General features: G+C 45.5%; 1 protein-coding gene across 1 annotated transcript in view; it reads right to left on the bottom strand.

Moving 5' to 3' along the window:
• The window catches only part of mcu (mitochondrial calcium uniporter), a 63,694-nt gene extending 40,424 nt beyond the window's left edge, over nt 1-23,270 (bottom strand). Inside the window, exon 1 of the mRNA XM_048269062.1 lies at nt 22,847-23,270. Coding sequence (XP_048125019.1) covers nt 22,847-22,960 — 114 coding nt within the window. The 5' untranslated portion in view covers nt 22,961-23,270. The remainder of the gene's footprint in view (nt 1-22,846) is intronic.
• Nucleotides 23,271-26,858: the final 3,588 nt, after the last annotated feature.

The following is a 26,858-nucleotide window of genomic DNA, read 5'->3' as shown; positions in this document are numbered from 1 at the left end:
ATATAGAATCTATGATAGGTAGCTATTTCTGTTGAAGTAAAAGAGCAGCTGGCTATGAAGCATCAGAGAAAACTATAGACCTCTGCCCTAAGAGACATGTTCACGACAGCAAAACTGGTGACATATATCTGTGTTGCACAAATGCAGTCTTCTGGGAGCACACTGATCTGGAATCAGTTTTTTCCCCACCTGTGTGTTCTTAAATGTCATCAGAGCCAGAGTTGTTACCAGGCCAGTACATGAATAAATAAAAGTCTCCATAAACTAGGACCACGATCCCATTCCACATGCCTTGAGTCATCTGCAAATGCCCGAGCCTCTCTGTCTTCCAGTGCTGGTGTCTATTAAAAGAGAAAGTTACTGGACAGTTCTGGCTGCGTCTCAGAATACAGTCGACCATGACCCTGGGCAGGATGAGAACATGAGTGCTGGTTAAAATGGTCACCTCCAGCTGGGAGGCAATTTGTCTGCATTAGCTGCCACAGATTACAGAGGGCTTAGCAGCGCATGTTTAAGGAGCAGCACCAACCTGTCGTGGGTTCATGACATTTACACACACACATATATACGTGCATGCATGGAACAAGCTATACGAGTTTTAAGTATGAACAAATGTAGGGGCTAGTGTGACAAGTTTAGCTCGTTAGCGCAAACATGCTCGACATTCTCAACAGTCCACTTGATGGGGAAGCGCTTAAAACCAAGATGGCTGTGGAGGGTACCAATTAGTGCTCAACTAGCACAATTAAAAGATCTGGGATTGTTTTTGACGTCTGGAGGCTGGAACGCGCACGCTCGACTGGACTCATTAGGATGGAGACCCAGAGGAGATGCCAGATCTGCTGCAGCAAAATAACCATAACCACACACACACACACACACACACATCCCCCAATGGGGCATCTCCGGGAGCCTAACTTATTGTGAGCGGACATGTTCTACAAATCCATGCTCCTTGCTCCAGTGCATTCATAATGCCACAAGCTCTTGTATTTCAAAAAAAGTCTCTTTTCATATTATCTTATTCTTTTAAAATGCATGTCTGACACACAAATATATTCAGTCAATATGTATCACTGAACAGACAGGGGAAAAGAACAGATGTGTTTGGACCATGAAGAAAGGGAAGAGAGAGGAGTGTTGTTGTTCACAGGAGAATGCCACCCCCTCTTTGGAGTACACTGCTGGAGGATTTTGGCTGGCGTTAAATCTCAGTTCTTTCCTGGTGGAATGAAACATGATTTATTTTTTAAAAACTGCCCACTTCTACTGGTATGTGGGCATGACTATCGTGACTTGACAGCAATGTAGCTCCACCCCTATGAAGGCGGGTGTGAAGCCGTCACTGATTCACGGCAAGTCACGGGAGAGGTGTGCTGTTCTCTGGGACTACGGGTGTGGTGTGTGTGTGTGTATATGTATGTGTGTGTGTGTGTGTGTGTGTGTGTGTGTGTGTGTGTGTGTGTGTGTGTGTGTGTATATGGGGTCAGCTGCAGTGACTATCTTTACTCCCTGGGCACCAGTGGGGCTTGTTGGGATGGGCGGGTCCATATCTACTGATAGGCAAGGCCTCCCAAGCCAGAGACTCCACAGCTGTCAGAAACAAAACACACACCTAAAAGGCCCAAACAAACAGAAAACTTCATACCCAACACACACACAGAAAGACACACACACACAGTCACACACACGACTGCCCATACATACACACATACACACAGTGCAGAAATGTCAGCATGGCACAAGCTGTTATTTGGTGTGGAGCCAGTGTGGCTGCACAGTCACCCGTAAGCCTCTGGAGCTGACAGGGGAAATATGGCCCCTCTGACACTCACTGCAGGCCGGGGCTTCCACACACACAGTCAGTGACTTTCAAGTAGAGGACACCCAAACGTGTCACACCCCCAGGGTAGAGGAATAACAGACAAAAAAAAGATAAGGAAAAAGAAAGTAAAAAAAAGCCTAGCACTCTTTCACCTCTCTAACTTCTCACATTTTCTTTTAAAAGGCAACTCATGCAGAAGGAAAAGTCCGTTTTTTTTATCAGGCTGAATGTGTGCGTGTGTGTGTGTGTGTGTGTGTGTGTGTGTGTGTGTGTGTGTGTTGCATTATTCATATCGCCTGCATCTACCGCAGACAGCACTACTACTATATAACTGTGGTGCTATGGCTATCACATAGCATGGAACACATATCTCCTGTCACACATTGACGTGGTGCCATACTGAGCCGTCTCTCGGACACAGATAAGAGATGGAGCTGGACTCCCTGGGTGGGCTCAAGTGAACTGGAGCACCCTTCTCCAGAGCCCGATTCCCATGCTGTTTACACACACACACGCACACGCACAACACACACACACACACACACACACACACACCAGTGTTTCCCCTACAGTGTATTTAACAGCGGCGCAGCGCCGCCGCTGGATTTTCAGCGCCACTGCAACATAATATCACGAGATTCACTTAACACACTGTAAAAGCACAACGGCCAACGTCATCTCGAAATTGTTTTCTGAAAGTCTTGAGTAAGTTAAGTGCATCAAATCCGCACTTAGCCTCTCATTATTCAGGACATATATGCGGCATGATGTGTCAGGTGATTACAAGCCCAAAGACAAGTCTGCAGCCCATATGGCTAGCCTACGTTCTGAGCACGGTTACATTGTTTAGCTATCCGACTGATGGGGTCTTGCTCCGCCACAGTGTAGCGTATGGTGTCATCGTTCACTTGTAGGTTACACAATAAATAGCCTACTTATAGGCCTGGTGACAATAAAAATGATATTAGTTATATTTCATCACGAAGCTGTTTGTATGCGTGAATTAAGCTTGTAGCCTATGCCATATGTTAAGCTTGAGCAATTCCTCTGATCCAAAGCCTGCTTTGACACATTGACACTAATGTGAAACATGCATCCTCCTCTCCTAGCCTACATCAAATAAAAGAAACCAATTCATGATTACGAAATGAATTTAACATGGGGGAAAAAGTTTGTTCGCGATTCAGCCTACTGTTGTGATGCGGTTCTTTCTGCTGATTGATTTCGTCCGGTGTCGTCAACTCTGAGAACTCTTGCTCCGGCTGACAATTTTATCCAGAGAGCTGATTTCCCAAAGATGAGCCTCCATCAACATTCAACGACAAATTATTAAAACGTAAGTAATGCAATAGAGTAAACCAATGTGCTACAAGGTGTATGGTCTTAACGTTAAATGTAGCCTAGACTTTGTAACGTTTAGCGTAGGGGCTACATGTAATGTTTGCATGGGAAAGCTAGGCGAACACAGTCTAGGCCTGTTTAAACTTTCTGATAGTTAAAGGAAATATGAGCATATGTTTGCATATCGTATAGCCTAAATTCTGTCCACTTAGCTATAATAGGCTATCACAAACAGACCTTTTCTACGTTTATGCATTAGACATAGGAGCCTACATTCTCTTATCAGAAAGACGTGTTCTCATAACTTCAGCGTTCTCTTGACGGTGAGAATGAGCGGTCGCACTTCAATCAAGTAGCCTAGGTCCTTTTCGAGTTAATTGTGAGTGAGTTGTATGGTAACTGTGGGAGTGATGTAGAAGAAAAGTGAGTATTTACTTTTTTTTCATAATGGGTTTGTTGTTTTGGGACTGAGAAATAGACTACAAGGAGAGCATCAGGCTAATGCATGCGTGTCAGCATTAATGGCCCCCCAACAATTCAATTCAATTACCAAAGAGCCTTAGAGATGTTCTTTGAAAAGCCCAGAAAAATTAAGTGACAAATTTAAATAAATTGTAAATAATCTTTTTCTGGGTTGTGCCATTTCATTTTTCTTCTATCATTTTTAACCAATAATGTAAAAGAAAGCTGAAAATGTCCACAAAAGAAACACGAAGGTATGATATAAAAAAAATATCCCCCCCATGCCCAAGTAATAGCACCGCTGCTGGAAAAATTTCTAGGGGAAACACTGCACACCCCAATGGGAGCATCTCCACCAGGCATGATCTCCTTCTGCTGAACACAGTGAAAGTAAAAGGAGTAACTTGATATCTCTTGTTAACTGATGAGTGTGAGACTACACACACACACACACACACACACACACACTCTCTCTCTCTCTTAGGTCACTTGCCCTTGTGTGACAGCTCCTTTGCAGCGTCTGGTCTTGGCAAGTGTTTGGTCTGGCTGCTATGGCTCTGGATGTGTTTAAAAGACACCTCAGCATCATTCGACCCCATGCCGCAGAGCCAGGGCTTGTGACGTGCTAGAGAAATGCATTCCCCCTGCAGTCCTACCACACACACACACACACACACACTAAAAGCCAAAGGTGATTCATTTACCCAAAGACTTACTGCAATAGCTAAGGCATAGGGGTAAAGGCAACAATCTACCACTGCAGCTCTGTGTGTGTGTGTGTGGTCTGTAATCTGTTTGATTGGCCTTCATTGAGTCTCAGAGTTCAGATTAATTTCTTGGTTAAATTTAACTGAATATTATGCAGAGTAACACAATCTGTAAAGTAGTTTGTTGAGCGGTGGAGGCAGTCACCAGGAAAGATGGTTCCAGTATGAAGAATGCTATTTATTTTTAAGCTGCCGGCAGGTGAACAGACAAGACAGACTGGTACATTTAACATTCAATGAAGTACGCAGTTAGCGAAACCCTTAATATCAGCAATAAGGTAGTAATAACACTGAGTCAACAAACCTCTCACAACAGAGGTCCAGAATAGACTGAATTCCCTATTACCTGGACACAGGTAATAAAGTGAGTTACTCCTCCCCTCAGGAGTAAACCAGCATTCATAAATCAATTAAGTGAATAATGTATAATACATACAAAGTTCCATGTTGAACACGCTAATATGCACACATTTAAATATCACAGCTCATTACAGCTAAAACAATGATACAATACAACACGAGAGCAAAACACCCCTCCTGGATGTGGTAGTCCACTTGTTGGCGCTCCTGCGCGAATAAGGAAGCCACAGTCAATGCGCTCTGCTTTGGCAGACATCGGTAATGCTGCAGGTAAGCTCCGCGATTAATATAAAGTTCTCCAGTGTGAATGAATGGATGAGTGTGTGGAAAGCCAGGCTCACGGCATGGCGCGCATCATGCCAATACACCCGCAATCTCCCGCACTCGCTGACAATGTCAATTAAGAGTTGCATCGCTTCATAAAGTAGTTGCCACGCTAGTATACCAAAAGTCCCAACCGCGTCACAGTTGAAAAGCATTCATACCCGATTCCTTAATATTATTTCACATAGTCATTATTTGAGTAGAAGTCCATTATTTTAATGTAGCGCTCACAATGTTCATAAGCACTCAATAGCGCTCATAATGTTTATAAGTACTCAATAGCGCTCATAGCGCTATTTATAGTGACGGGGTGCATATCGCTCCGTCACACCATCATATATCCAAAGGGGCACCAGGATAGTGTTACACAGACACATCAAAACACACACACACACACACACACACACCCAGTCATTAGGCCATTACCCCCCGCAGATATCATGAGAGAAGCATGTAGCCTGACAGTGACACCAGAGAGCTTGAAGGCAGTAAGGACTATTCACCTCAGCGGTCGCCATAAACTCACTCAGTTGTGTCATGTTCCAGCTTAGTGCTGTTGTAACATGCTTTTCATGGGAAGGGAATCGAAAGAAATCGGTAGAACCATTTAGCAGTCTGTGTACTGTGGTCAAGTAGACCTAGTGAAGAGGCTGCCTCTGTGTTTGTGTGTATGTGAGTGTGTGGTGTGTGTGTGTATGAGGATGTGCGCAGTAGCCATATGGTGTATGTGTGTGAGAGTGTGTGTGTGTGTGTGTGTGTGTATATATATAGGAGTCACCTTGACCAAACTGCTGGTCTAGCATTTTACAGATGGCTGGGTGTATTGGAAGGAGAGATGGGGGGGTTGTAAGGCCATGAGGAAAAGCCTCCACCCCCCACCCCCTCTGTGACTTCATGTCTGTGATGATGTAACGAGGCGGACCTGGCACAACCACGAGAGGATCCAAGCGCCTCCACATCCATCCGTGTGTGTGTGTGTGTGTGTGTGTGTGTGTGAGAGTGAGAGAGAGAGAGAGAGATGTCATGATTGTGCTGATTGAGTGAGTGCTCGAGGTGAGGGCTTCACTCCCAGATGGGACACACAGACAGCAGGGGCAGTGCAGTGGACGGGAGAGAGGCCTGCTTACACAAGCCCTGGGATGGAGCTCCGCTTATTCCTACCCCTCTCTCTCACTCTCCCTTCATCACTCTATCCATAACTCTCTCTCTATCTTTCTCTCTGTTGCCGTCTCTCTTTCTCTCCATTGCTCTCTCTCCATTTCTCTGTACTGTATTATGTGCTTCAATGGGGCAGAGATGCTACGGTTTGACGATTGATTCAATAAATGGGTGTTAAATCTCAACCTCTTCCTCTCTCTCTCTCTCTCCCTCTCTCTCTCGCTCACTTTGTCCCGGTTTCGGTCTTCATCTTTTTCACCCTCCTGCTGACCCCACCCCCTTCCCTGTTCTCACCGAGCTGTCAAAAGCCGACGGCAACCAGCTTCACACACGCAAACACTTCACAAACACACACAAGGAAAGGAGTAGGATCACACAAGGCCAACTAACAAGATCTCATCTTCTCACTGAAGTACCAACTAAAACAGGAAGCTCTGATAATGCACAAGATGTCCAAGCACACAAGCTCCAGAAGAACTATAACACGGTACTTACGGTGTTGTAATTCTTCAAGGAAGAGACTGAGAGAGAGAGAGAAAGAAACCAGGATTGACGTTAAGAAAAGGGAGTTGCTCAAAAGCAAAAGAGGCAGAGAGAGCAGTTGAGAGAAAGGAAAAATCAAATTTCCACTACATTAAGCCGGCACCGTTAGACAACGCTAACGGGAGTGCTGACCGGGGGGTGGGGATGCTGGATTGCACCAGCGGACGTTGAGGGTAGTTCCAAGCTATGAGAAATGTGTGTGTAGTGTGATTAATCTATGGCTCTCTGTGTGTGAATGATGCATGTGTGAAAATGTGTGTGTGTGTGTGTGCGTGTATGTGTGCGTGAATGTGTGCATGCATGCACGTGCATAGTAGCTGAAGGATTTGCAAGAGGGCTGTCTAGCTCCTTAGCTGAATCTGAAAAACTCGGGGAATCCCCGCTTTTAGAGAAATACTTAAGAAAGGGTATGTATGTGTGTGTGTGTGTGTGTGTGTGTGTGTTTGTGTGTGTGTTTGAGGGAAAGCACCAATTCCCTCTATAATCCGAAAGTAGGCAGCTCTGGGTCTCAGGGGTCTCACACTCCTTTATGTGTGTGTGTGTGTGTGTGTGTGTGTGTGTGTGTCTGGTGCAACCTTGATGAAAGCCTGAAGGACACAGTAGCCTCTATGCTCCCTCAGCTGGGGAGAGGGGTGAGCACAGAGGCTCAGGGCTTCCCCATATGGAGCTGGACCTGCAGGGTAACACAGCTATTCATCATCACTGTAGCTACACCACACACACACACACACACACGAAAATAACTTCATAAAGTGACATAAGAAAAACAAACACACAGACACACACCCAGAGACACACACACACACACACACACACACAGACTGACTCTCCCAGACAGGCACTGGGAACGAGCCGACACACATAGCTTAATCTCCTCAGCTGGCTGCAGCAGTGACAGAGACGCTGAATGGCCAAGGAGAAACAGCACTCCATTCATACCACTGCAGACCTGCTCCAACAGACTAAACACTGAGCAAGAGAGAGAGAGAGAGAGAGAGAAGGAGAATGAGAGGGAGAGAGAGATGAGGCAGAATGGACAATGTAAACATTTCTATAGGCAGAAACTGGACTAGAGGAGAGGAAGAGTGGGGATGGCAAGACAGGCAGAGAGCATTAGAGAGAGTGCACAATGCACTATACATTTCCCATCAGAGACACACACACACACACACACACACACACACAGGCACGCACATACACACACACACACACATCCACTCAAAGGCACATACACACACACACACACACACACACACACACACACACACACACACACACACACACACACGTCTGTAGATGGCTTGTTCCTGCTGGGACCCATATATTTACGGCTGTGGCGCGTGCTCAAATAAAGGCGTGGGCAGGAGGAAAGAGAAGAAGGCTGGGCGCTGTAAGGGCAGATTTATACGCAACGCTACTGTAAAGCCACACAAGGCCTCGCAATGTCAAGAGATACAACAGAGTTTATTAAGCTTGAAACAAGCCCCCCCCCCCCCCCAATATCAGTTATTTATTCTCTCTGTCGCTGCGCACGCTATCGCTTTCTCAAATGTCAGGAGGGAGGGAGAGAGAGAGCGAGATGGAAGGAGAGAGAGAGTGCGAGTGAGAGAGAGGGAGGGAGGGAGGGAGGAGGAGAGAGAGAGAAGGCAGCAATCCATGTCCAGTGATAGGTGGTGTGAAAAAAGCAGAGCCTGTTTGCAGAGCACTTGTGTGTGCAGACACACACACACACACACACACACACACACAGACGCAAGCAGAGGGCTATGTGAAAATAACATCCAATGGTGATGAACTGAGAAAGCTGTGCGTGGGCGTGAGAGAGGCAGAGACTCAGAGAGAGAGAGAGAGAGAGAGAGAGAGAGAGAGCAAAACAAAGAGAAAGAGAGAGAAAGAGAAAGAGAGAGAGCATATTCAACAATCAAGCAGTGAGGACTGGTCTGCATGTACATGAACAAGCACAAAGGGAGGGGACACGGTCACCTCTTCTCTGGCTGTGTGACGTCCTGCCACAGCTGTGGGAGAAGTCCCTGCTTTCCAGTCAGTAGCCTAAATTATAAACCACTGACCACAGGTACTTTCATTGAGATGCAGTTCAATTCTTATCTATATTGTGCTTCCGCATTTTGATCATTTCTGTACGACTCATTTAGCTTTGGTTTGGTTTTAGGCCCTGTAGTATTGACGCAGATTATAAAAATAAATGGTCTTTCGAGAGCAAGAGCTGCAGCACCACAGAGCATCTGAGTACACCTACACACGCACGCAGGGAGAACCATATCTGTGTCAGTGGATCTCATAAACAGGAGCTGACCGTTCCTGAAGCTGAGCACGGAGTAAAGCTGGCAGTTCTGTTAGCCACTCTGCAGACCTGTGTCTGTCTGTCTGTGTGTGTGTGTGTGTGTGTGTGTTTTGTGAAGGAGAGAAACGAGTGGGGTGGAAACAGTAATGCCTGCTAGTTTTCTGTGTCCGTCTCTCACACACTCAAAACGCATACCTCAAGACATTTCCTTTCCACTGACCTCCTGAAGTCAGTCTAGTGCTGTCAGATAAGACCGCATCAAAAAAAAGCATGCGCAGACATGGACACACACACACACACACACACACACACACAAACAAACACATACACACATACCAAAGCGGTGTGCTGACACTATGGCTGGTTGGGAGTATGTATGTCATTTATTCTGTGCTTAGCCACAGATCACACACACACACACACACACATACACACACACACACATACATAAAAGCGGTCTGCTGACAATATGGCTGGTTGAGAGTATGTATGTCATTTATTCTGTGCTTAGCCACAGATCTCCAGCAGACGGCTATGTGTCATCTTGCTCTAATCATAGTGCCGACTAGTGCATGGTATTTCACACACACACACACACACACACACTGGTATTCTCACTCTCTCTCTAAGGAGAGAGACATACACACACATATTCTCTCGCTCGCAAACACGCGCACACGCATGCACACACACACACACACACAGGCACACACACACGCACACACACTCTCTTTCCTTGTTTTCACTTGAGCCTCGTCTCCTAGCTACAGATTCACAAAACAATGGTGATTCATGGTCAGGCAACTGTAGCAATAAAATGTGCCTCTTGAAAAGCCATGTAAACAAGGGGGAGTTTGAGGGGCCGATAAGCAGATAGGAGAAGAGAAAGACACACTCTGATATGAAAAGATACATTAGGCAGACAATGAGGGGGGCATTAGAGACAGGAAAGGTAGTGAATTGAGGTCCAACAGACAAGGAGAGATGGAGTGAGACATAGAGATGCATGTAAACAGACAGAGAGAAAGAGGGAAAGAGAAAAGGTTTTAGAGAAAGCGGAGTGTGTGGTGGGGCTGGGCCCCTGGGCTTTCTACCTGCACAACAGGGGTTACACAGAGAGACACACGGACACGGACACACACACACACACACAGCAGAGAGCTGTAAACACAAATACCCTTCAGAGAGCACACACACACACACACATTACAAAACTTTAGCTTTGCAGAGCTATATCAAACAAATGCTTGTTCAGTTCACTGTTCATGGCAACAAACAACACACACAGACACAGACACGCACAGACGTGCAAACACACACACACACACTGTTTTCCACTGAGTTTATTAAGCTTGAAACAAGCCCCCCCCCACCCCCAATATCAGTTATTTAAAGCAGGGGCAGGGGGCTGAAAACACACACATACAGTAGTCTGAGTAAACAGCTTTATGTGGAAACCAGAGCTGGACACACTGGGCCCTTTATGTCAGGGAGCAATGACCACAACTTACTCACAGTCCTGCATGAGTTCTTTATTTAAATCTACCAGTATGTATTCACCCTATGTATGTTTATGATTTTACGCACATCACATCACTGCCTAAATGCGTACATTACATCTCACCACTGGCCATGCATATAATGATTCTTCAGGCTCAACACAGGTAGTAGGTCTATTGCTTTAAAAAAAATAACGGGGTTTGACAGGGTTAACAACGTCAGTGATGTTTGCGGAGAGACACAATGAGGCAAACAAGTGGTGACCTGAGTGTGCATCCTGTGGTTTGAAAATGACACAGAAATGTGTGATGTCACTTCCTGCCTATTGCCACCAACACTATATGCAAAGGGCTTCTCGGTTGGGGCATGGGAATTACAGCCAAACTAAAAATATATTCAGCTAAAGCAGTATCCTCAGGCTCAAGAGAGAGAGAAAGAGAGAAAGAGAGAGAGATGGAAACTGCTTTTGAGACCAGTCCTTTGTACATCCGTGTGTTCCGTTGGAAAACATGGCTCCTTTCTCACAACATGCCAAAAGGCAACTCCCTTTTCTTCTCCCTCCCTCATTCCTTTCTCCCGCCTTTTCAGTCCTCCCTCTCTCCCTCTCTCTCACTCTCTCTCTGGTGGGGATTCCCTGAGGATTCCCTAGCTGAAGGAGAGCTGTGGGGAAACAGTGACTACTCAGCAGAGTGACGAATGCTGTGGAGAAGATTGACCTTTCCTGTCCCACCCTCTCTTTTACCCACTTTCTCTCTCTCCGTTTGGCTCATCCCCTCTCTCTTTCTCTCTCCCACCCTCTCTGTCTCTCCTTCTGCAGTGATAAGATGGGCGGTTCATGATTGGGTCTGTGGAGGATCCAATCTCAGAAACAGATTACATTGACAAGCCATGACAATTACGATGGGGCCCTGCGTGTTAAACACACACAAACACACACACACACACACACCTGGAACCACCCTCATCTAGGAATTCCTCTTGCCAAACTAGCATGAGGTTGCAAAGCCACACAGAGACACACCCAAACAGGATGAGTGACAGCCGCTCCAGGTAGCAGACATCCTTCACTACGGAGAGCGCTAGAGCCCGTAATGGTGTCTCTCAGCTCTCCCATATATAATACGCAGGAGCCATACCTTCCCAGACCATCCCCTGGAGACTGCCACCCTGGGTGACTGCACCCATCAACGGCTCCGAGTTAGAACACCATCTGTGCTCGCTCGCTCCCTCCCTCCCTCACCCATCCACCACCCACAGGCACAGGAGCCATTACCTGCCTGATGGGAGCTTCATGACTTCCACACCTGCCCACTGGCAAATGCCTATAAGGCACCCGGCCAGCTTTGCGGAAACAGGGCCTTGGCGTGACAGTGGTGTGTGTGTGGGGGGGTTGCGTGTGGCCGTGTGCATGAATGCTGTTTGAGACAGCAGCAGATATGGTCAATGCATACGCTGCCCAGAACAAGACCAAACTCAAAACGTTGTTTCACTAGTTTCCCCCTCGTCCACGCTAGATCCTTCCACAAGCTGAATCAATGCCCACTATGGATCTAAAGCCCCTAATCGCACAACCCATCACAGTGTAAACCATTGTTATATAGTCCTCCTCTTGGTAGAAGCGCTTCAAAAACACGAATCCCTTCATCTCCCAAATATCCTATTTATAGATGGGGCTGTGTCAGAGGTGCTGGAGGTAGGCTGATCCAACACTGTGCTGTATCTGACAGATACCAAGAGAAAGAACACTGCCTTTAAAAGAAACGAGCTTGCTTATTCCACTGAATTGATACTGAATTGATCAGTTTTCAGAAGAGGGTCCAAGCTCTGCTTTGAGAGATGTCTACAAACTCTGGGGTAATCTTTAACAGTCTGGTCTGGATTTCACATCCCAATAAACACTACTCTTTCTATGTAAAAACTTGTTACAGAACAGGAAAAAACAAGGTTTGTGTACCAATAAATAAAAATCCAATGCATGACTAGTGCAAATGCACTAAAACATACATTTTCACTTTACAAACCCCCAAAAAACGAAATAACTCTGCAAGATACTGTGCCTGTGAAATCTATATTTACAATTCCATAGAAGCAACCCTTGGATAAAGCAAAGAAAATACACAACTAAGGAATGATTTGATCGCCTTCGCTCCTCCCCGTCTCTTGCTCCCAGGTGCGGTGTGATAAGGGGCTGCAGGTAGCCGGGTCATCTGTAGCTCCCCTCTCCCCCCCTCTCTCTCTCTCTCTCTCCCCCTCTCTCTCTCTCCCCCTCTCTCTCTCTCGCCCCGGACCCAGGAGACGCATCACCACAACCCACTGCTGTCGCTGCAGCCGCCAGGCCCGTGTGCTGAATGAGGATGAGGAGGGAGAGACATATGGCTGGCTACACCTCTCCTCGTCTCGTCGGGTATCTCTTATTCTTCTCTCGTCCCCACTTCGCTCCGTTTTTTCTTTCTTTCATTCTTTTTTATCCATCCCTCATGACCCACAAGTCTCTCTCTCTTCTTCCTATTCCCAGCAGCAAGACTACAGCATGTGCACAACATTCTGAATGATTATTGAATAAACCTTCTCGCTACATCTACCAACACACACACACACACACACACACACACACACACACACACACACACACACACACACACACACACACACACACACACACACACACACGGTGTTCGCCAACTAAAAACACCACTGGGGATATGTGCTGTGCTCTGTGTGCGTGTGTCTGTGTGTGTGTGTTGTGTATGAGAAGCAGAGATAAAACGAGTGTTGATGTATAGAAGAGTCATCCTCTCTGGGGGTCACTCATGGTAATTGTGATAAAGAACAATTAGCCCACGTTTACATGAGCGCCCTGCCAGTGTAGCACTGCACCACACAAAAGGCCAGGATGCCAGCTCTTTCGGCAGGCACACACACACACACACACACACACAGCTCCATTTGTGACAACTGATACCCCGCAATTACAGCTATCGTGTTCCATTACCAAGCGGGGATCATTAACACACACGCACCACGTCATTTCTCAGTCTGACCGGCCAGCCGCAGTAGCGATGACTTTTATCAGCGTCACTCCTTCAGCACTCACTTATGACTGAGGCCAGGCTCATATTAGGGGACAAATATCGCGCCAATTACCTCCATGGCAGCCTTAGGAAATGGAAGATGCGCCGGAAGATGATGTTATTTACATAAACAATTCGCTTAGCGTGCTCGCTTCTTAAAAGGTGCCTTTGAACACGGACCAGATTCCATCTAAGGCAAATTACCCATCAGGCTGTGCATGGCGCTCCTGCCAGCGGTGTAGGGGGCAGTTTGGCTGCCCTGCTCTGTCGCTAAACAGGAGAGAGAGGGAGAGAGAGAGAGACTGTGTGTTTGTGTGTGTGAGTAAATGAGTGTTTGAGAGAGCATGTGAGAGAGGTGGAGAGGAAGAGGTGGAAAGAGGAAGAGGAGAACGAGAGAGAAAGATGGAGCTTGCCTCCAGCCACCCGCAACTCCAACATCACCCCTACCTCCCTTCATTGACCACCGCCTGCTAGGATGAGCTGCCAGCGGAGTAATTACATTGATTCCCCTCCCGGCTCCACGTGCATGTCCCCCACCCCAGGTGTCCACCTCCCCTGCCTTTCAAACAGTCCTTCAGCAGGGAGGGCCCACCACTCCCCTCGTGCTAGAGACAGACGAGGCTAGGCTAACACACACAGGCTAAGCACCACTTGACCACAAGCGCTAGCCAGACTGTAGTCCAGGCCCAACACTCTGATGGCTTCTGTTCCGTCACTCTGGCTGACTGCTTATATTCCCTGTGTGTTAAAGTGTCGGAGGGTTGCTTACGCTGCAGTGTGTTCCACGAGCTGTTCTGTTTTGGCAGAGCCTTGGGGTTTGGGGGCTTTAAAAAAAAAACGAGAACCAAGGACTCAGACGTATCAGCGCGGAGCTATGAGTAAAATAGAAAGTTGCAGACACAACAAGCTGCGATTTGGTAAATGTGATGGGCCGGGTGACACGACGGGGGCGGGGCAGAGGGAGAGGGGCTAAGAAAGTGTGAAGTGAGAGTGAGTGAGAAAGAGAAAGAGAAAGAGATCGAGAACATGAAAAGAGGAAAAACTGCTAACGTTACAGTAAGATGCAGCTGTTCAGTAATTAGGTAGTAGAGAAGTGTAAGCAGAACAAGCTAGCATTTCGCTTCTCTTCCATCCTGGCCACTCGGGAGGCCAGAGGACGGTCGACAGACACAGGTGTGTGTTTGCAAACACAGCATTCTCTCGCTGTCGTTCCTACCTCCCCCTCTCTCTTTCTTTCTCTCCCTCCTTCCCTCCATCAAGTCCACAGTCAGTGTGTGTCTATGCCGTCAGGTTGGCGACTAATTGCATCGCAAACAGAGGACAGGCCAGACACTCTTTAGTGACTCCCGAGGCTCTCCCCTCAAAATAAGACCTCATTAAATCTCCATAGCTTTCCTTCAGGAAGACGCAAAATTATTATCTCTTTTTCCATGGATGACCGACTCTCTTTGAATATGCAAACCTCTCCCACTTAATCGTAGGAAAGAGCACAGATTCCCGGAACAAGGAAAGTAAATGGAATCCTTGGGTTGCCCGAAGAGTGCACTTAAAAGTACCGAGGAGCCGGACACGAACTTTTAACCTGCAGCAGTGCCATATGTCTCATGCCTGCAAAAAACTATAGAAGTGAATTTAGGCTGGGTAGAGGCATGTCTGCTGTCCTGACTTGCACACAGTCACGGCACAAACAGCCTTGTGGTCAAGTCCCCACAGCAGGGACATTTTTCTGACATCACATCGAGTCCCATCTACCACAGTGTCTCTTTCTGCAGTCTCGACAGGCCTGTTAGAGCTGTCCGCGTCTTTGTGTTGGCTTGCCCGCTTTGTCACGTCCTGGCTACATCCTCAGGCTAATATCCAAATGCCATGTCGGAACTGGATCACGACGAGAGGTATGGGTGCTCGCTAACTAGCAAGACACAATCAAAGTGTACATGGCGTAGGCTATCTTAGAATGTCGCCTCGTCACTAAGTCGTCCCAATTTACCTCGACGGTGCGGGCTACATGAAGCAAGCCTGGAAATGCCAAGCCTTTCTGATGTCAGCTCTGCTAATCGATACTGACCTGCGCCGGACACCCAATCGCCTCTCACAGCAGTGTCACAGGGAAAGGTGGGTTTTAGAAAGGGACAGCAGACACAACCTTCACCCAACATGGCCCACCTCCTCCTATTTCCTGGGTCATATCGCAAGAGGTAGACAGCAGCCTGTATAAGCAACCATGCCAATTTGAGCTTTGTAATGACCCTCAATATACAAATGTTAAATGAGACACTTTTGGTGTTTGTACCTGGTTCATCCTTCAGATCCCAAGACAACTTGGCTAGTGTTTTGTAGGCCTATGGATTGTATCTCTTCATAGAGTAATAACAACATGTCCAGTACAGATGTAGTGTAAACGACGTTTCAAATCAATGCAAATTGTGAAAATGTCAATTACGTTCAAATTTACACCATCACTGTTTAGAACTGAAGCAAAACAAGTGTCAAAATTACTAACGTATGTGCTAATTACTAACGTATGTGCTAAATATGCTAGCACTAAAAAGTGCTAACATATTTAGCAACTGATGGAATATTAAATATTTACTCTCTGTTCAGCCCTCTCTGGCACAACACACGGCCCAAACTTAGGCAATACTGTCTAAAAGAGATCTAACCGTCATGTATTTATTGTTTTAATAGTGTGGTCTCAGGTAAAATACCTGCACCAATGGTGCTTCAGTGGAGTTGTGAACATCTCTGATTGGCAAAGAATTCTGAAAAGGAGACTCTGCAGACATGACATGCCTCATGCAGGAAATGACAACAGATGCACCTCCATCAATCATCTCATCAGGCCCTCATTCTTATTTCTATAGCCTCTCCATTTTGCGGTTGAGTGGTGTTTGTGTTTCTGCTTAATCAGCAGGACGTCTGGTGCAACCACTTATGGATTTTCAGAGGGCTTGCTTAAAATGATGAACCACGCCGAATCGAATCTGTCAAATTTCATTTATTGTTTTCAATTAAGCAAGGCGACGAAATGAAGATCAATTGGTGGTGGCTGGAAAGGTGGGGCTGGAGGGGGGGCATGGAGGGGTTGTGAGATGGTTAGAGGAGAGGGGGTGTGTATGGAGAGATGGGAGAGGCTGGGCAGAATGGTAAGTATAGCCAAAGTCCTTTTAGGCAAGTCCCTCCACTCGGCGGCCATATAGCAACGCTTTTTGGGCACTCATCGGGCATCCTCTTCGGCAGAAATGCGCGTGAGCAAGGCTTCACGACATCAATCTTGCTCCAGCTGCGAGTTCACAACACATGATTGGCACGATGTCTTCACAACACACCATATGATTGGCTCAATGTATTCACATCACACCACATGATTGGCTCAATGTATTCACATGTTGACGTTTTGCCGAGGAAGGGGTGTGATATGTGTAGACAGCGGCCATATTGGCGTTACAAACTAACCCCATGCATTTCTATGGAGGAGTTTTTGAGTGCTGTGTCTCCTCATTAGAAAGTCTCTGGTATAGCATGTTGGCACTGCTGCAGGGGCAAGTAGCTATGCAAGCCCTCATGACAGGCATCCAAGGACGACGCCATAAAAGCAGCTAGTTTAGCTCTATTCTGGGCTGCACACACGCTATCACACCCAGAAAGGAACATGAAACATAAAGCACAGGGTCTCTTCTGTCAAACAAGTCAGGGTAGAAAGGGCTCCTCCTTCCCAACTTGACCTTCCTGTAAGGTGTGATTAAATAAAACAAAGTTGATTTCTATCTCTCTCTCTCTCTCTCTCTCTCTCTCTCTCTCGTCACATTAATGGCTTTCCAAAACAACAACAGCCCTGATTGTCTCCATTGTTTTAAGGTGAGCCAGAGCGGTTATGACAGCACCGCAGTCACCCCTTTCAGCGAGAGTTCAAAGCAGGCTCCGCAGGAGAGGCGGTGGAGGTAACTAACCACATCTCTCACCCATCCATCATAGCGCAGCACCCACTGGCCCAGTTTACACCCTCATTGAGGACAACTGACTTCACAATGAGCTATAGATATTAAGGGTTGCAGCTATTGTTTCTTTTTGGAATCGAGTATTCTAGCGACAATTTCATCAACTGCTAAACAGTGTGTTCCTGAGGCATTTCTGGTGGCACAGAAAACAACATTGAACTAAGCTTGGGGAAAAGTTTTAAAGTCAACATTTTGTAGAACATTGCGCTAAAGTCCAATACATTTTCATTTCAAGGTATCTTTGTTGGTTTTTCAAATGGAAACTCTCAAGGAAGAGATTGAAAGGGTCTATGATGATAACATTGCTAATTGCACTCTGACAAGCTGAGACTTCTACGTGGCAAGCAAATTAGCCCCTTAATAGAGGACCCTCCTGACCTTTTTAGGAAACCTTCTCCTCAGACTATCAAAGCTCAAAAGTTGCACCAAATAAAGTTTTTAACAGGGGAAATAACAGGCCTCCCAGACTACTAGCAATTAAAAGCCTGTTATGTTCATACTAGGTGCTTGCACCTACACCCACCCACACGACCCTTCAGAGCATAAAGGCAGTGGGATACAAGGACAGCGACACACAAGGATGCAGCCAATGAGAAAAGCTATTGTGTACACACACTGTAATGGGGATTTGTGTTTGTCTCCAGTTCACACGTACCACAAAATATCTGACCAAAGTGGACACATTTTGTACTAGGCCTATCCATAAACCCCTGTGTATGCAAACTAAAACTACTGTAGGCTACAGATCACGATATTTCCTTGTGTTTTTGACAATAATGATATAAATGATGAAATTAAAATATTATTCACCACAGATGTCTCAGCTAGTCGTGTCAGCTTACAGGCTTGAGGGCTTACAGTCATCAGCAACAAACTCTTCTCGTCAGCTGCCCACCTTGCAGCACATATACCATTGATATAGTGATAAGACTCATTTCTATCATGGGGAGGAATACTACCGTACTGCTAATATCGATATCAATACAATAGGACACATCCCTACTGCAAACACGCATGCATGCACACACGCACGCACACACAGTAACTCAGACTGTACACACACGGCACCACTGTCCTTTACCTTCAAAGTGAACATCTGCCATGTATGAGAGAGGCCATGAACCAGCTTTGGCACAGGCTCACCGTCAGTAATGAGAGCTCTAACGAGACAGGCTGTGCACTGAGGCCAGTGGTCTTAACACAGCCAAAAGCACCATCCAGCCTACAAGCCTCTTGAAAAGTTTTGCTTCCTGCACCAGTCCAGAAGTAGCCTGGAATGACTGACGGGCCCCCTAATAATTTTCATCAAATCAGGTACAATAATAATTTGGGTCTCTATGAGAGATAGACACAGCGTCAATGCAATACTCTTTCTTTGCGACGAGAGAAAAGTATTAAGGTAGAATCATATGTCATAGGCTATTTTTCCTCTGAAGGCTTGTTGAAAACTTGACCAATTTGTATGAGAAAACTGTGTCTTCCTCCTACCTTGATTATTGTGAATTTCAAATACTTTGGGGATAAGGTCCCATTAACACATGCTTTCAAAACTCCAAATGAAAATATTAGTCAATGCATGTCCATATAACAGACCAAGACATAACATAACAGGCCCATGACATAAAATAAACAAGACCAAAAGCACAGGATTCACTGCAGGCATCCCAAGATTAAAGCATTAACCTACATCCCCCATTTGTCTTAAGACATCTGCAATTACACAGTGGTTCAGATTTTATGAAATACCATAACAGCTGGCATCGTGATACCAAGAAAACATGGGCAATGCATATTGTGCAATGCCAGAAGGTGCTTTATGGTGTGTGTGTGTGGTCAGAGTTAGCCTTCAATTTCCAGACATCGAAAAGCAGCACTAAGAGTCGGTTAATTTGGCAACATTCAGATTACGTTAGGCAATTACTCAGGAATACCACACTCACAGAATCCCTCTTTTAAAATAATTACACCAGTTAAATATTCAGGCAGCTGATTTGAAATAACCAGTGAAACGGTCAGTACAGCTTGCAGCAGTGCCGCATTGCCTGAGGGCTCCATACTTTGCAGAAAAAAAGTTCTGGGTGGATAAAGGCAGTCCCAGATAAAATAGACCTCATCTGTTCAATCAGAGGTCTGTTCAACTTGGCCAAACAGCGGAGAATGGCTGAGGTTAACATGTTTTGTTTCAATGTGTGCATTTGAACATTTTAGTGAAAACACACTGTTTGTGCATGTACATATTTAAAAATATTTGCTAGCATTTGAATTTGTTTGATATTTTGAATACATTACACCTCTGATCTACAAATCCCTCAAAGTAGTCCGGGACACAACAATCAGTCAATGCCATCCAAAAATCCCTCAACTCAGAATTATTAGTCAAAATTGGCCAAGAGTAACATCATGTAATGCCAAATCAAAAAAGGAGGTGCTGTTTCAAAAGTCTTCCAGTAAAAAGATTTGGCTCAATGTCATGCTGTGGCTCACAGCCATCCTCACAAACAAGCTAACATATCCTCAGTCCCTCGTATTTTTAACCCCAGGAGTCTCCATTTCAACGGATCAATTAAAGACAGGTTCAATATCCACCTTTGTCAATCATTCCTCCTACCCCTCACTCTCTAGCTCACCAACAATGAGATCAGCTTCAAGGAGTTTCTCCTTGTCTTCCACTTGCCTGACAAGTCTCTTATCCCACTAATCCAGATCACTTTGTCCACAGACTCCATCAAGGTAGCAGGGGTTAATTGGGTTATTCAAATCCTGATTGGATTAACATTCTGTGGGGGGTCTTAGCTTTGTGGCCCCAATTAGCACAATTACAACAAGAAAGGGTTTCAAGTAAAAACACAAATTAAATTATTTAAATTTAAATAATTTAAAAGAATAAACAAAGAATGTTGTTAGACCAAGGTGTCTTCAGGCAACATGGGACACAGAAACCATTGCTCCTCAAGGAGCCACAGATTGCACAAGGTTGTGTGATGGATTGATGCAGTGTAAGGGAATGAGCACAGATGGCAACACTCAGTCAGGCTGGTTAGAGATCTCATCGCTGACTGACTGTGATTTACGCCTCTTCTCACAGGAAGTGCTGATTTCCCCCCTCTCTCCCATATTCCGCTCCCTGGGCTACAAGCTGACAGCACACGCCGCATTTAAATGACAGCTTTTTATTGGACAGCAGAGTCCATAGAAAGCCAGGGCAGGTTAAGTGCCAGGCTCAAGGGACCAAGGCAAGCGTCACAGGTGAAGGTATGACCCATTGCAAACATCTCTCTGGCTGACAAGGCCAGATGATAAGCATGACTTTTTCACTTCATCACACTAGGCTGGAGACAGATAAAACCCCATCCCATCCCTTAGGTTCAGTACTAGAGAATGAGGGCCAGAGAAACCTGGAGGTGCTCTGCTGAAACGGTCACCATCTCAGTCTGTTGCTGCTGTGTGGTGACTGGCGTGGCTGGGTGGCTGACTGACGACTGACTGATTACTGCAAACCTGGCTGTGCACACTAACATCACTCATATTCAGCTCAATGAAAGACAAACTTGCTCTCTGCTCTTCCCCTCAGGTGAACTTCAGACGCAAATGCCGTCACGGGGAATTCCCGCTCTGCAAGCATACTATGACAGGTCTGAGCCAAACATTTACTCGAAAAGTGCAGGGAAAATGTCCTTGCTGAGGCAGCCATGCCCAAAGGGGATAAATTGAGGGATGGAAGGCAAGTATGCAGCCATAGATAGTAGACAGACTAAACCACATCTAGACTGAACCACATATGAGAATTCCTGTTTACATACCAGACACTCCTGCAAACCAAACCATCTCCATCTCCTTTACCTACAACAACAACACTCCCACTGTCAAGTGAAACTGTAAAATGTGAAACTGTGCTGCATTGACATGCACTGTAGCCGTTTTCCTCACCAGTTCCATCTTTTCTGCCACCATTCAATTTTCATTCATTACACCCGCTCATAGTAGCCTAGTAAACGACGGGAGTCATGTCTACTGCAGTGGCCTGGGACGCACACGGAAGGCGATGTAATTATTGCTCCGTTGAGCAATCGACAGGGTCTGGAAAACACAATTACATTTCTGCTACAGTGTACTGGGACGGCACGCTCCGCTCACGACTATGCTGAGCAGTGCGCATATTCGGAGTTTCTCAAAGAAGGGGAGTTAAGAGAAGGCAAATCAAGGAGCTCCCCGATAAAGGGGGAACACCCGCAGAAAGGGAGGTGTGTGGGTGTGTATAGTGTGTTTGAGGGGGCGACATTATCAAAATATGGGGTAATGCGCGCGCGCCCCGTCGTTTACATGTCGTTCGGAGTAGCCTGTTGTCCATTGAGGCTTGTATTTCCCTGAACGTGGAGACGCGCGCAGCTCTTAAGACTAGAGTTCCTATGCCGCACTGTCACATTAACTCGCTCACACACACACTCTCTCTCTCGCTCGCTCGCTCTCTTCCCCTCACTACACACACACTGCAGAGGCACACTGCTGGTCGGCCAAGCTACGGGAAAAAGAAATGGGAGGGGGTATGGGGCGTTCGGTTTAATCGATTAAGGAGTAGAAGCGGGAGTCAAAAGCTAATAGACACTGCCCAAATGACAGTCCCACTCTGGTTAACCCATTTTCCACAGTCGGTTTACCAGGTAGCCCCGATAAGTCCATAACGAGTTGGAAAACCACTGTTGCATTCAAGGTTATGTGGGCGAATAATTCAATATACACGAACGTCACGATCAAAACCTTGTTGAAGTTGACAGACATAACGAAACCTCCGTCTGCGACTAGAAGACACAACAAAATATCACACACATGTGAACTACCAAAGCAGTCGGTCAAGCCGTAACTAGCCATTTTAATGTCAAGCAGGGGTGTCCCTGTCCATCGGCAGACAGTAGCCTAGGCTATCCCATGTTAGTTTCACATTCGCCAAACCGAATATGTGGATAACAATAATAATACCTCTCAAAAAGTGCTAAATAGTCATCAACCTAAACGAGTCATCTGCCGCAGTCGGTACAAGACCGTAAGAAATATCAAAACCGGAGAAAGCTAACGTTACTTCCTTAGCAAGCCCATTTCCCGTCCAGGCTACTCTTTTCAGTACCGAGAACCCATCCAGTCTTTCGCCTCCTCCCTAGCCCACCAACCCCTGTACAATGCATGCTCCAAGTGGGCTTTCTTACCGATCTTTTGTGTTGATGCCGTTGTGAGGAGACACCAAGTACGGGGAAGGTGGCTGCCACCGATCCACTGCTCCTGGACAAGAAGAGAACCGACCTACACACTTTCGCAGCCATCTCTGAAGTAAAACCTGGCCGAGGACGCGAATGCTGCAGGCAAACCTAGTGAGACCGAGCTGGGAAGGGAGGGGAATAGGCGGGCTGCTGGGCTGGGCTACCGTCTCATCTACAAGCCAACGCCACCAGCTACTTCGGAAGGGAGTCGATGTTGCACCAGTTCCGGACACCCTGCGAATACTTTTCTAACCGAGAGGAGCGAAAAGCCAGGACAGCAAACGTTTGGCATTTGCTGTCAAACTGATTAGTCAGTATTTTTTTTTCTATCGAGGACACTACAGACCAACGTGATCAAACATACATTCACTTAGGCTACAATCCCAGTTTGTCCTAAATATTTACTTTAAGGAAAAATATGAAAGTGTTTAGCTGATTGGACACCAGGTTACCTGGTGGGTGTGTATCTACACTCAACGTCCAATCAGAATAAGAAGTCTTAGCGCCGTAAGTCAAACACCTAACTTCTGAATAATGCCAATTATCATTTATTCCTCCAATGAAACAGAGTGGGCTGAACTGTCAGTGGTGGGCTGTCTGAAATCCACACACTGCTTGAAAAAACACCTGAAATTGTTAGTCCACCCATGTAGCCTACATTTGAGTAGCTTATTTCTTGAGATTTATCATTTAGCCTATTAGTCTTTTATGTTTGTATTAGGATTGGTTGATTTTCAAATTGTTATGAACTCACTAGAGTCACACATTTGAAAGCAAGTCACTGTGTCCCCCCAGTCGCTTGGCAGCAAGGCTCAATCCATTATATTATTACTTTTCTATTATTAGTCTGTCCTTCAAACATTCAAGCCAACAGATGCTTAGGCAGACGCCCCCCAAAAAATCTAATCATTTACAATTCTACTGACTCATTTGGACCAAAAAGAGACCTGGGCATTGCTACTTGTTATTTAAAATAACCATGCGCTTTGACATATTAAAACTTTAATCATGTTTTAAGCCCACCATAAAAGGTCATATGAAAGGTGACACCCTTTAAAAGTAATCCCAGAACAGCTAAGATCACTTCTATGGTAACTCTGTATGTTTAGGATCATGTTCCTGAGTGTGAGCTTTATTATTACAACAACAGACAATGCTGATCGGATCTGATGATCTGTGGCCAAGACAACCTAACAGCACTGGGCTACTCCTTAGTTACATGGCCCTTCAACCTATACAGCAAATACCAGCAGAGAAGACTAGGCTATTATCATGAAATTTGACATCTCAAAGTTGGAGAATACAAAGGGATTTGAGACAATTCTTCTTTCCAAATCTCTCCAAATCGTCTAGGTCGACTGCAGTCTCCTTTTTTACTCACCCCACTGTTTTTTTTATGGAGTTCAGATCAGGGGACTGAAATGGCCATGGCAGCTTGATTTTGTATTCAGTAAGCCATTTATAGATGGGTTAATATGCGGAACAAGTCTTTTTATATATAGTCCAAAGTCCTAAATTGCAAGTAACTTGAAGAAACACCCCACAGAATAAATAAGATGTTGCAGAGTAATAATTATGTGAATAACTCAGTTTTTACAAAAATGTCAGATAACCTTATGATTCCAAGGGGACAAAATGTGGAAGGCACTGTATGTATAAAGATGTTGGCAGGTCATTCCCATGACTCAAACAGTTGTGATGACGTTCTCAAAAGGGATTTATTCGTTATTTCAAAATAGGCCTAATTACTATTTGCAAAACATTATGAACCTCCATCCCAGCCAACTATAGAATTTCCATTTAGCCTGGCCTTAAACAGATTCAATGCAATTGGGTTCGATGCAATTTAAATACTAATTTAAAGCAAGGACAAGAATCCAAGGCCTCCCTACCAGAGCTGGTCTCTCAGGTGTGTACATTCACTGTTGTCTTAGGAATTGGACAAAGTAGCACTTACTTTTTGGTAAATAATAGTCTTTTTGAAAGTTGTTTGTGTGGAGGCCTGAAGCAAGCAGGCTGACCAAAAATGGTATTCACATTGTTGTAATAGAATATTGTGAATTATCCCTCATCAATACAAATCTTGTATGACCATTAATTAATTTAGCATTAATAACAATCTCTCTAGCTGTACTAGATAGCTAGCTGTAATGTGCCATGATTAGGCCTACATACTGTATGTTCACCATGCTAAAGGCATGTGTCTCACAGCAATGTAGTCATGTTTCAGTCAGCAGAAGCTGTAGGTCATTTGCTATTTGTTAATTCATGCCCCGTGATCTTTGTGACTATAAAAAGACAGGCTTGTTTTCGTTTGGCACCTGTTGCTTAGTCATGGCCCCTCCAATTCCCCAATGAACCAGTGCTAAGGAGTGTTACATGTGGGCCACATCCTAGTAGTTTTCAGCTCTTTCAGCCAAAGTGCTGTGGCCCACTATGAATCTCCACTGGACATTCTGCTTGGCTATTCAGTATTTGTTTTATTTTTATTTTAATCTGAAACGTTAAAGTTTGCTGTAGAGCTCTATGTTAATTCTTATATGCAGATTTTCCACAGGACACATACACTCTCTATTTGTAGAACATGGATCAAAGTTCACACGAAACCTAAACTCAATGCAAAAGTGTTGCTTTTTCTTTAAATCTGTTTCTTGTATAAACATAAGCGGTCATTATACTCATTACTAGTGTTGTTGACTATTAAATACTTGAATGACAGAGGGGGAGAGAGAGAAACAGACAGAGAGAGAGAGAGAGAGAGAGAGAAAGAGAGAGAGAGTTAAGGCCTATGTCCTGGTGCAGCACTCCCCCTGCCCACAACTCAAGGTCAGGGATAGAGAATGCAGAAAGCTGAAGCAGGAGAGCAGGAGTACCGGTTAAAGCGGCCTCACTGAGGCGTTTGTCAGCACCTGATGAATGAGACACTCCCATCATAATGGAGGCAGGCAGGGAGTGGGAGCAAGCCCGGGACAGGACACTGGAGGGGGGAGGAGGAGGGGTCAGTGGCAGTCACACCTCACTTAGTCCACATCAAATATTCATCCAAATGGCATATCCAACAAAGAGACTGGTGAGTGTGCCAGCTTTTATGGCCTCCACGTTTCCATTAATCAGACAGATAGTCCTCTAAAAGTATCACTTTACAGCTGTTTGGAAACATGTGTATGTGTGTATTTGTTGCTATTGTTTAGAGGGTTGGGAAGGACAGCCTAGGCAGTGCATCCATGGCAGGTTGAGATAAACACACAAACACACATAGTTTAGAGATAAGGTGAAATTTGAGCTTCTTTCTGTCTGTTATGCATGACAAATGGAACCCCACACACATGCTGCATGTAACTGGAGCCCCATGCTGTTATCAGCATGCCACAAAGAGAGATAATAATAGCTGTGTCTATTTACTAGACTGACTGGACATTTCTTTCAGGTTACCTTTGTTCAGGGAAACACCTTTTATTGCTTTGCGTGCAGTAAATTGACCTTATGGGCCAATAGAATTTACTGGAGCATTCTTGCCACACCCATTAAACAGTCCATAACACCGACTCAAAGTCTAGCTTGCAAATATCTGAAGAGGCCATTGTTCAGGCCTTATTTTTCTGTCCACCTTTAAAGTCAAATAATCGTTTGGCAGTGGTAAGGGTTTGTACGGTATTTTGTTAAGCCGTCACAAACCCTATGGGCTGTCAGCCATGTGCACCACCTGGGAATCAGTGCACCCAGGAAGCACCAATGAGCAAACATGCCACAGAAACCTGAATCCATATCAATAGTTTAAGATACTCAGCGAACAACCAAGCCTTACACTCAAGTTGGGACACACCTACACAGGATTTAGACTTGTGCATTTAAGATATCAAGCTTAGCATAGTCGCCATGGTTCCAACAAATGGATTACTAAAAGGTAGAAGCCTTAAGGAATCGGCATTGTGACAGACTTTAAAGGCTAGCCCCACCTGGC

Source organism: Alosa alosa, chromosome 18, assembly GCF_017589495.1.
Source record: "Alosa alosa isolate M-15738 ecotype Scorff River chromosome 18, AALO_Geno_1.1, whole genome shotgun sequence".
Taxonomy (NCBI): domain Eukaryota; kingdom Metazoa; phylum Chordata; class Actinopteri; order Clupeiformes; family Clupeidae; genus Alosa; species Alosa alosa.
The sequence above is the reverse complement of the archived record's forward strand: the minus strand, read 5'-3'. Positions and strand labels throughout refer to the sequence as shown.